This window comes from Anguilla rostrata, chromosome 6 (assembly GCF_018555375.3).
Source record: "Anguilla rostrata isolate EN2019 chromosome 6, ASM1855537v3, whole genome shotgun sequence".
NCBI classification, from domain to species: Eukaryota; Metazoa; Chordata; class Actinopteri; order Anguilliformes; family Anguillidae; genus Anguilla; species Anguilla rostrata.
In genome coordinates, this window is record NC_057938.1 from 20610414 (window position 1) to 20622632 (window position 12219).

Below are 12219 nucleotides of genomic sequence, written 5' to 3' on the forward strand. Positions count from 1 at the left end.
CAATGTCCCCAAGAACTGGGTCTTTACATTTGGGTACAAAATCCCCTGCCTTCCCCCAGTTTCATTTCCCAGGTCATCTCTACAAATCTACTTGGTTTGCATTTAGTTTGACAATATGTATAACATCTATAAGCATTATGGGTCACACATTAAGGACACGTGTGTATTATGGCAGAATGCTTCATCAACCTTAACTAAATCTGTCTTTGTGTTTTTTTCAGGTTTGTGTATTAGATCTTCGGAAATAACACTGCTAGTTGGAAGCCATGGACCGACTATGAATGTGTACATAGCCAAAATGACTGTCCCTGCCCCGCATACTGCTACAGTCCCTTGTGAAACCATGGCCAGCCACTACAGCCAAAACGAAGCATCCCGAAAGCAGTGAAGGAGAGTGCAGGACCCCAGGGCCCCGGACCTGACTCCTCCCAGAGACTCACACAGGCGAATCGGAGAAACCGAAAAAAGCGAAAGCGAGCTAGATAACGGACCCGTACGTGCACCAAAATTTAAGAGAGGTTTCTTTTCTGTTCTTTAAACCAGAATCAACATTTAAAGAAGAAAAAAAGAAGAAAAAAAAAAGATTTTCTTATGTTTGTGGGTAGATCAGTTTTGTGTGTGGCAGACATATCGGCTTTCTTAATCCAACGGCAGATTTTTGTTTCCCTCCCCCCCTCCCCGACCCCCCGTTTATAAATGTTTAACAGATATCTTAGGTTTCAGCTGCATGAAGCAGAGGAGCCGGTCGACTTTAACCGTTACTTTTATACCTGGATAGAAATGCATCCTGGCAAAAAAAAAAACAAATCGTCTTTGGTGGTACTGTATGTTTTGTGGTTTAAAAAAAAAAAACACATTGTGGGGGGGCCGTTATTTTCGTTTTTTTTTTATATTTCAGTTTCACTTTCCCGCATTCTTCAGTTGTAGTTTTGATGCTATGGTTTTGCTGGTGATTCAGAATGCAGTAGTCTTTTCCTCTCTAAGTGGATGTTGATTTTGCGGAATTTTAAGGATTACGATTGTAAGATGGGCACAAAAATAAGAAACGATGCGCCATGCATCATTTTGCTTTAAAACCATAATTATGGTTGTATTGTGCACTATTGACAGAGAAACATTAGTAATAAAACATTTTGATTCATAGAACTTTCTGGACAATGGTTTACTGCTGTAGCTGTTACAAGAGAGCAACATTCTTTAGTGAACTGTCGATGGACTTTTTCGCCAACAAAATAACTGGGTTCCAGTATTAATGACTGATACTCTTTGTAGCTTCTCAAAAGTGTCCATAGGACAAAGTTAAGTCAATGTAATTCTACCATGAAACAGACTGACGTCCCTTGTGAATAAATCATTCATTAAAGTCAAGACTTGCTTTAATTTCTTTTTTATTTTATTTTTTATTTTGATCCAACATGTGCATTTCATAACAGTGTTGGGTGTTTTTTTTTCAGGTCTGGGTTTGTGTAACATATTTATTTTTTCCTCAGAATCTTTAGGCAAATTTTAAGCATGGAAATGCATACTGAAAAGATCATCTGGAATGTAAATGCTAGTCTACTCTTTGGCACAGAAGTGTTTTTCACTTCAGTTGTGTTTTCCTGATCAGTCCTCCAACCCCCCCCCCAAGCCCCCACCCCCCCCCCCACTCCGAAGCGAATCATTTCCAAATCAGAAATTGATTGACGGCCATGTAATGCAAGGTGTTTCTGTTCTATATTAAAAACCTGAAGCTAAAGCAAGTCTGGGTGTTGGGCAGGGAAAGGAGAAGGTGAATTGGTAAATATGAAACGGTGTAACATTGTAAGTATATATGTCTGTGTTAACACAGAGAATTATTTTATATGCTACTCATATGCAAGGGTAGTTTTTAATTAAATCCATTTTAGCTTTTAAAACGCACTTGACTGCGTGATATAATTATGCATTGTATGGACAGGTTTTATTTTTATTTTTTTGTTTATCATGCAATGGCATCCTCCTTTATAAAATACCATTGGACAGTCATAGTAAAAAAATGCCTCAGTTTTATTTCTTAAATTCTGCACCTCTGCGGTGATATTAATGGCCATGTTTGTCAATGAATCAGGTCAGTGAATTGTTATTGGGAGAGCAGTAGAGAAGAGCATAATGGCATTCCAAGTAGTGTAGCATAGTTTAATCAATACAGTTTAACTAAAGAAAATATACTTCATGCTGTCTTGGGTTTCGTTTTTGTTTTTTTAAGGTTAGTCACATAATTTACACGATTTTATAGAGTATAGTATTTTGAATTGTACTTACCAGTAAATCATTTGCTAAACAGAACTCCCTTGGAAACTATTTATTGTGTAGTCTATGACAGTGGAATGGTATTTTATAATGTCTTTGTTTTTAAAGAAACATGCTTTTTACACTGCAGATTAAGTGTCAGTTTCCTGCTGGTCCCTAGTATAATTCCTTATCTTTCCCAAACACCCTTGTGTGGCCCTTGAACGTTTTTGTACTCTTTGAAAATTTTTTATAATTCTGATTTTTATTTGTAGCTGTTAAATAAAGAGGAGCAAACATAAATTGGATGTAATATAACATCATGGACCATGTATATACCCACAGTTTAAAGATTTGGGTTCAACATTGTTTTTTTTGTCATTGCCCACACTCACCCTTAATTTTCTCAACTAAGTCTTTTTGTTGCAGATGCCCTTTGCATTGTATTGATCTGACTGTTGTAATTTGATTCAGATCTGAAAAAGAAGTCCAGAATAAAATATATTTTGATATTAGTTTTGAGTGTCCTTCTTTTCACGCAGACCGTTTGCAACCTTTTTCACTGAAAATGTCTTTGTGATTCACATGAATCTAATATTAGCAAGCCAGTATTAGTTCATAATCAGTTTGGAGTTGTCCCATTCTTTTATTTCTCATTGCCTATGCATTATTACAAAACAAGTCTTTTAGATAAAAGTAAATATATTACTATGTTTTAAATAACTACATTTTTAAAAGCAATTGTGCTTAGGCGACTTGGCTCACTGAGTATTAGCTAGCAAACTACAGCTTAGCTAGCTGCTGTCAATACAGATGAGGTGACATCACAAAAGCTGGACAGGCAGTTATTAGATGGAAGAAATGGGACAGCACTCCAATATAAATGACCGTTCAGATTTAATACACTAGTGTGCTCTTCCTATGGTGAAGGGACAACTCGAGGCAGATTTCGTTTTTTGTATTTGTTAGGACTATTATAAATTTTTGTGTTTCTGAAAATCTGAATGGTAATTCATTTTTGTGGCTCATTTATTATTCTTCAAGGATTCAGTGTCCCTGAAAAAGAGTTTATGGGAGTGAAGGGTGTTGGTTACATTCCATATTAATCCATTAGAAACACTGCTTCTCCACTATAATGTGTCTTTCTGAGGCCAGAGCCGCTACATTAGCCTCTTCACTACCTTTTCTGCCTTTCGGAGTCTGAATCCAATAGCATTCAATTTGCACAAGTGCCTTTGGAATCCTCGAATGACTCGGCCGAATCATATTCTGCTTCTCTGAAGCAGCTCTGCATGAGCGATGAGTGCACTTCAACATGGGACAGCACTCTGACAATACTGGCGCAAATCAGCACATTTCCCCGCGGATTTAGGATTACCAAATGAACTCTGGAACCCGAGAGCGGGCGAAAAGCAGAGGCAGATGTGCGGCTCAGGCACCATCGTCAGCATCGCGGGTGTGCTGATAAGGACTATCATGGTTATGTGGCCAGTGGAGATCCCCTAGCCCAGCTGTCACACCAGTGCCAGCTCCACAGACCCGAGGGAGGCCGGCTCCCTGGCAGTTGGTCCAGTGGCGGCTGCCGAGCGCCTCCCTCCAGGGCGGACGCCGGGTCGACTGCCTTGGTGGCCTCCGACCGCCCTCCGATTGCGGCCTCCAGTTCCAGCTGGATATGGAAGGCCTACCAGCTGCTGATACTGCGGTGGCCGCCATCAGAGGTCTTCCTCTGATGGGGGGTCTGTTCCACCGCCTGCCCCTGGTGGCTGTAGCCCTTGCCATCTGGTTGTGGGGGTGGCAGAGGGTGGTTATCTCCTGCCAGGCACTGCTGCCAGGTTGTTTTTCTCTCCTTCCCACGGCCACATCTCACTAATCCCATCTGCCATCCACTGGTCTGGCCTCCTTCCTTGGGTGGCTCTGTCATCCCCTACCAAACCTGCCCTCACACCAATCTGGAGGCCCACCCAGTGCCTTAAACCTTTCAGTGTGGACTCAGCAGTCATCCTGGAAAAAATGATCCTGTTAAATCCTCTTGGATGGACTTTCTCATTTGGAATTTTTTGATTTCAGATATACCATCTGAATAAAACTGTAGAATAAAATAGAAAAATGATATGATCAACAATAGTGTTTTCACTGTAAAAATAAAGCCCCATATCTTGCATGTCTGTTCTTACAAGCTGGGAAGGGATGCAATTTTTAAAAATTTCATGTCAGCATTTGGGTTCACAAACAGTGAGGGACTACTACCAGCCAGAGAAAAATAATCGGAGAATAGCATAATAGCATAATGTGCCAAAAGAAACAACAATTCTAAGCTGTTAATGCTTCCCAAAGAACCACAGCAAAAAAAACAAAAAAAAAAAACAGAGTGAAACAGTAGTGGAATTAAGACATTTTCAGTGTATTAACACAGGAGTGCCAATGCACAAATGAAAACGCCTGACAGAAGGTGATGTGTTTATTGAGCGGTTTTTTATTCCATCCACAATGTACAAGTTCCTGTGCGACCACAAACAACCAAAGCAAGGTAAGTGCAGACATCCTGGGTAGCCCTGTAGAAACAACAGGTGAATTAGTGGCCTTGGCTCCAGGCCAGACCACAATCCTTTCCCTTCTTGACTTACACTCATTTATGTGATGGTGGCGGGGGGCGGGTGCATATCTTTTTTAGGGGAAGCCCTACACTGTTACAAATCTTCTAATTGAATTTCACGTGTCAGTAAAACTACTTTAAACATGTACCTTCATAGTACGTAACTGTACTTCTGCGTGGATCTCATCACTAGAAATTCTAGCGAAATTGTAGCTCAGCGACAAATGGGTGTTTTGATTTAATGTCACCCACAAGAATAGCTGAATACATCTTGTGAAACTTTGCAGAGTACAGACTGCATTAACCTGTGAACAAATGGTTTGTTGCGTAATATTATATATATATTTTTTGGATGTACTAGGTGAAGGGATAGACAAAAAGTGCTATGTATGCTGCTTTGTCCGCAGGTATTCAGATTCCCATGATATGTCGGAATTGGTTTTGATGTGGGAGCTACTCAAATCAAGGCAGTCTGGAGAGGATCAGCAGAATGCTGCAGGTACAGGAATCCTATAGTGATTGGCTGTCTGCAGAAATCCTCTGTTGCCTTGGTCTGATTCCCTGTTGTGAAATCCCCCTTACATTTTAACAATGCTGGAAGCTGCTTGAGCTCCACAGTTACTAACACAGATAACCTCTGGAGATTTACTTGCCAGTGTTACTCTTGGTTTGCTTTTGTGGGGGTTTTAGGCTGGGGTCTGCTGTGAAACATATTTTGAAATTGTGCTATTTTATATACAGTATGCTGTTATATAGAAGCCTGCCATCTAATTAGCCTCCATAATGTATATGGTATATATGAATGATTTCAATCTGTTCATCGTAGATTTATGCTTGGGTTTACATTTAAATCCGTGCCTTGACTTAGTTGTCTGAGTACAATTTTTTTAAAATCAAAAAACAGACCCTGGTGTCAAGTTACATTTAAAAACACAAAATTCACTCAAACCTGTTTTTAAAGTTCAGCAATTAATGATTTGTTAACATTAACTGGCTTGGCTGTCATTTTACATGGGATTAATTAATGTTTATTTGGCATAATAATAGAGCAGGAATGATGACTAAGACATTAACCTTTGAGCCACAGACAAGGCCAGTTCAATGACCAGCATATGTAACATTTCAGCATTTTTTGGAACAACTTACTATCTCAGTTCCTAGAATTGGACCATTTCTTGTGAAATAATTTTATTAAATGAACCGGTTATTGGTTATTAAAATGTATGTGTTTGTCGCTTCATTCACTCACACACTTCAGCTTTGGGGAAACATGGCTATACTTTAACTCATCATGCACGTTAAACCAAATGAACACGTCTCTAAATCAAAAGAAGCATGTGATGAGGTGGTGTAGTGGATAGCACTGTACTGGGCGCTGCTGCAATAGAGCGTGCGTGCTGAGTCCACCTACCCTGTATAAATAAATGTTAATAAATAAATGTTTACTCTTTTCTGTAATGTAAAATGTGAACCACTGGAGGGCACTCAAGATCTTTAAGTTGTAAATAGGGCAAAGGATCAAATACATATGCTGCAAACGAAGAACATAATACAGAAAATAAATGATGTAGCATTCTTTACATTCCTTTTTGGTCACCCTTAGGGGAACACTTTTTAAGATGCGCAAATGTGATTGATACTGATAAAAATTGTAAAGATTTTACAAATGACCAACAATTCAAAACTCTTCCCATCTATGGCATACTATACACAATGATAAAGAGCCTTTTTTTTCAGAGAACAGTAATGATGTCATTATTTCCCCATACCATACCCTCCCCATTCAATCAACAGCAAGGTATACTACAGGGCCAAAAGTATCTGGACATCCCTTGGTCTGGGGCTGTTTTTTTTCATGATTGGGCTAATGAAGGCAAACCTTAATGCAATGACATTCTAGATGATTCTGTGCTTCCAACTTTGTGGCTACAATCTGGGGAAGCCCCTTTCCTATTTGAGCATGACAATGCCCCCAGGCACTCAGCGAGGTCTATGTATAAATGGTTTTGGTGCGAACGGTGTGGAAAATCTTGACTGGCCTGTGCAGAGCCCTGAGCTCAATCCCATCCAACTCCTTGAGGAACAATTTAAACACCAACTGCAAGCCAGGCCTAATCGTCAAATTAGTGCCCAGCCTCAGTAATGCTCTTCTGGCTGAATGGAAACACATTCCTGTTGCAATGCTCCAACATCTAGTACAATGGTAACCAACCGTGTTCCTGGAGATCTACCATCCTGTAGGTTTTCACTCCAATTCTAACAAACCACACCTCATTCAACAGCTATAGATCTCACTGAGCTGCTAATTAGTAGAGTCTGGTGTACCAAATTAGGGTTGAAATGAAAACCTGCCGTATGGTACATCTCCAGGAACAGGGTTTATTACCACTGATCTAGTTTAAGCCTTCCCAGAAGAGTGGAGGTTGTTAAAGCAGTGAAGGGTAGACCAACCATATCAATGCCCATACTTTTGGATGAAATGTTGGATGTCAGATGTCCACATACTTTTGGCCATGTAGTTTTTAAACAGAAAAAAGCAATTGCACAACCTATTTCACATTTAAAAATGTCCCACTCATCTGTTAGAATATTTTATGCAGTCCAAATGATTTTTATTGATACGACCTACTCTTAATTTATATGGTTTAATCTTGATGCTTTTTGAGTTCATTTGAAGTACAAAATTTCACTCTATATGCATTCAAGTGATTATTCCTAGGTCTTTTGCATAGGAATATGAAAAATATCAGATCAATTCTCCCATATTTAATCATTCACAATTCACATTATATTCAGCACTCACCTTGACCTCGTTGACCAGAAATAATGGAATGTTCTCTTCATGTGTTTTGATCAGAAGAGGCCAAACTATGGGGAATAGAATGAAATAAGTGTGCCCTTTTAATTGCATTGTATGCAATATAACACCAAAAGTAGAAAACTAAACTTACTGTACACAAACATTTACTGGGATAGTTTAGGTTTTATATAAATAGCCTGGTTTTTCAAAACAATTAAAATGATCTAGCTCCTGTAATTTGGATTCAAATTGCCTATACTTTAGAAAAGACAAACGGAATTCAATCACAAGTATTGCAGTAATGTATGATCATGTCCAGGTACAGAAAATCCCTGAACTCTTATCAAAAGAAAGAAAATTTTAGAAGAAAGCTTCACACGCACGCAGACACACACACACACACACACACACACACACACACACAAAATGCAAATATAAAGTGATAATAAAATGTCTTCCTCATTGTCTAGTAGATAAACTCCAGCATCCTTCACGTGTACATGTCATCTCCTGATCTTCACCTGATTGAAAAACATCCGTATACAATTTCCCTCTGCCCACTCTATACTACTAGCACCATAATGCACTCATTTTGCAGTTCACCTTGAACAGTGTGGTGGAATCATGGGTGTGGGTGTCCTCCATGGTGTCAGTCATACAATTACCATCCCTTTAAAAATGAATGATAAAAATGAGAATGAAAGAGGATGTAAGAGGAAGCACAGAACTATTAGAGTTAATAGGCAGAAGCACATTATAAATGCAAAAAGATATTAGGAATATGGAGCCATCCATGCACGTTGGTCTTTACTATTTAAAATATAATATCATGCTAGCTGTTGTTGTGGGTGGCCAGCCAGGTAAATATTGCCACTAAAAAATATCACCACTAAAAAAATATTTGTAAAAACTATCATAACAATTGAGGACAGGAGCTATACAGCATTTTTCATCATCACGTTTGAAGGCAATAAGGCAGATTGATAATGAGCCAGTTAATATCCAAAGCTCAATAATCGTCATCAGCGTTTGAAGGCCCACCATATCTGTCTCACAGCCTCAAAAACTGACATCTTACACTGTTATTACATCACTCCAGATATAAATCAAATTGAGGAGCATGCCTGCAAGGTCTCATGGGAAGTCTGATCCATGTTTGAGGTGTTACTTGACAAGACAAATGTTCTGCTCTGTTCCAGTCACTGTCATTCCACACTGCAATAGCAGATCTTATTCTTGTTCTTTTTTTATTCACTATGATAACCAACACTGTTTTGGCCCTGGAAACAAAGAAATGCATGCCACTTTAGCTGTACCCTTGGATTCAGTATCATTTTCAAATGATGCTTTTGATTTCTTTGTCAATGCAGATAAAAAGATAATGATACATCTTAAATGGAGATACTGTATATTTTTTCTTGTCTAAACTGGACACAGAACTCAAATCTAAACCAAGTGGTCTGACACTTCATAGTTCTTTATTCTTCTTTTTGAACATTATGTGAGGTTAATCAGGTTAATTTAAAAAAATTTAAATAATTAAATTAGTCACATCAGGGCATAGAGAGGTTACACTATTTCTGTGCAGTGAATAGTTTTTTTTTTTTTTTTTTAAGTATTCACTGGTTTAGTGAAGATTCACATTCATTGCCATATCATGTACTCATAAAGTGGAAGCTCTTGCTACAGTTATGGCACAAGGATCTGAAGCGCGACGTACATGTCCAATGTAAATATTCTTACTTGGCCAAGGAATACTGCACAATTAGCTACAGTACTAATTTAAGTGACTACAGAATATATAAAAAACCTGTACCCTTAAATAAAAGCTGAGAATTAACTTCAACCACACATGAATTGTTTGATTACAGTTGTGCAGTACAGAGCCAAATCAAGAAAAACATCTTTGTCCCAAACATAATGGAGCTCACTGTAAATAGTAAAGCACAATCTATGAACTGTGCTTCTTTTTTGTTTGGAATTAATATGATTACATAGTTGCATTCAGATAACTTCTGTTTTTTGTAAACTTCATTTATTGGTTCTCAAAACTAACTCCCCAGCCCGTAAGGTCTGGGTGTCTCATTTCTGAAACCAAGTTTCCCATATAACTGTCTGCTGAACGTTCAGAGATTTCACTCTACTGATTCTGATTTTTTAATAAATGCAGATGATTTATGCAGCTTCTTTCAGGGATTAATGGCCAAATCATTTGTTTAGATCTGGCATGAGGCATCTATTGACATCTAGTACATCTCTACTTTATTAAATCCAACAAAAAGATCCATAAAAGTCAATCACTTAGTTTGCCCACTTATCCTCCTATTTCACAATCAGTGAAATCAGATGTTCTTGAACATTGGTATATTTTATCCAGTGACAGGTACATTGGTTATGAGTTCTACAGTCTGCCTCATTTTTCTTATTAAAGAGCTCGAAATCGGAAAGATTACTTGGTGAGAGCAGATATGTACAGGCCACTCTATCATTTCCTTTCTGACATTGCACTTGGAAATTTTCCATACCATTATTTTATGCAATGTAATGCTCAGATTAGAGGTAATCATTTTAACCATACCGTTAAAGGGATAGAAATAACTTGTGTCTTGGAATTTGTGGTTTATATGCTTAAATGTTTTTGTGTATTGAGCTACACAGGAAAGAGCTTGGATTGATCACATATGAGTGCTAAGGAATGGTGACTGAGTTGTTGGTTGCTTTAGTCTTAAAAACTTGGGCTATGAGGTGCACTCTCTCAGGTTCATGGGCATTAAGTGACTAATCATTCAACAAGAGTTGATGAAATGTGAGTCAATTTGCACTAGTATAAGCTGTTATTATGAATAAAGAAAAGCCTTTTTTAATTTATATGAAAAAATGGGTTGCATTTTACTGTTATAAGTTAGCATATGAATCAAATTGCAGCCCAAAATTTATGACATTTTTTGGAAGAAGAATATATTTTAAAAGGAACCTCTGGGGAAAAGATTGGTATGCCATGCACAGAGTGAATCAATTGCAAGGGTTCAAGGGCAATTTATCAATGCTTGGTAGACCCACACATGTTCATTTCCTGAGTTTCATTTTCTGTTATTAACACTATATGTGGATGCCTTCAAAGACAAAGATGCAATCAATTTATTTGATGCATTTCATGAGTATTATTATTATAATTGCCTTATTTAAAATAATCCTTCACTGTTTCTCTATGAGGGATATTTAGCCCAGTAGATGAAGAAAAATGTATTTTTTGTAGGACATCAGTTAGGTATACAAAGGCATGAACTTCGCTTCCGTGTTGAAAATAAGAACAATAACAAAAAAATTCTATGGTGGGGGTAGGGCAAAATATTATGAGAACCCTTCAAGAAATGGCAGGGTTAACAAATTATAAAAATAAAAACAGCATGTTGTACCATGTTACATTTTCAAGTCATTTGACAACAGGGGAAAAATACCTTGTATAGTTTAACATCCCATGCATAAGGTGCCATCACTTTTTGAAGCCTCAATAAGTGTGATAGGTATCTTACTTTATTACCTATTGCATCGAGACATCATACTTTTTCTCATAACCCATTGAATCAATAACACAAAATATATATTTTTTCTTATTACCACAAAATGCTTTTAAACATCAAGAGCAAGGACCTTCACCCTCAAACTGACACACAGATGAAAGTTTTTTTTTTGTTGTTGAGCAAACAGAATTCAACTGGAATTAATGAATTTGAATTGATATGAATTTTGAAGATTTGCACAATTAAGATTATTATATAAATTCCATATCTATGTCAAATTATGGGTGTTAATTCAGTGTTATCTTGTTAATGTCTCCATCAGATCACAGACTTATATTAACCCCAGGATTGACCGATGGCAATTGTTTGTCATGAGTGTGGAACAGACCGAAGTGTTAGCTGATTGCAATAAAATGCTTCCACTGTTGGCCATCAAGGCAAAAGGACCAAAGATCAAGGCACACTCGCTTAATACTGGTCTTTTAAAATTGAGGACACCACAAAATGGGTACTAATAATGTCCATGCTTATGGAATTTATGTATCAGAACCAAAGCACTTAAGCATTTTCATTTAGTCTTTTTCATCATCACAGATTTATAAATGTCATAAGTGCCAATTCAATGAGAATATTAAAGTAGTGACACTAGCACACTCCTATTGAGGTTCAAGAGCACTGGATGATGCTTGGCATGGACCTTATCAGCCCATTTCCAATGAAAATACAAGGGAATTCATTTGTCATCACAATGGCAGACTTCGTATCAAGAGGATAATTCCTTAGCCACTAATGCCAAAATCAGCACCAGAGATCGCTACTGCAATTCTTGCCAAATTATATGACTTTGGCTTAGTAAAAACAAGATTCATAGATTGACTGTTTAATAGCATTTTTCTGTTAAAACTGGCCCTTTTCTGTTTAAAGTGGCTTTCATCTCAAGAATCCCCAATATCTTACAATGCAAGAGGCATTACCGGGTATAGGCCCATATTATGCATAAGAATATACACCCTAATGCTTTACTCAATGTTTCCTCTGAAAACTCAGAGGTTTCT

General features: G+C 37.7%; 1 protein-coding gene across 4 annotated transcripts in view; it reads left to right on the forward strand.

Moving 5' to 3' along the window:
- Positions 1-2765, forward strand: part of LOC135256805 (F-box-like/WD repeat-containing protein TBL1XR1) — a 72184-nt gene extending 69419 nt beyond the window's left edge. For all 4 annotated transcript variants that reach the window (XM_064338954.1, XM_064338956.1, XM_064338953.1 and 1 more), the window contains one exon: positions 222-2765. In XM_064338954.1, the coding sequence (XP_064195024.1) occupies positions 222-248 (27 nt within the window). In that variant the 3' untranslated portion in view covers positions 249-2765. The remainder of the gene's footprint in view (positions 1-221) is intronic.
- Positions 2766-12219: the final 9454 nt, after the last annotated feature.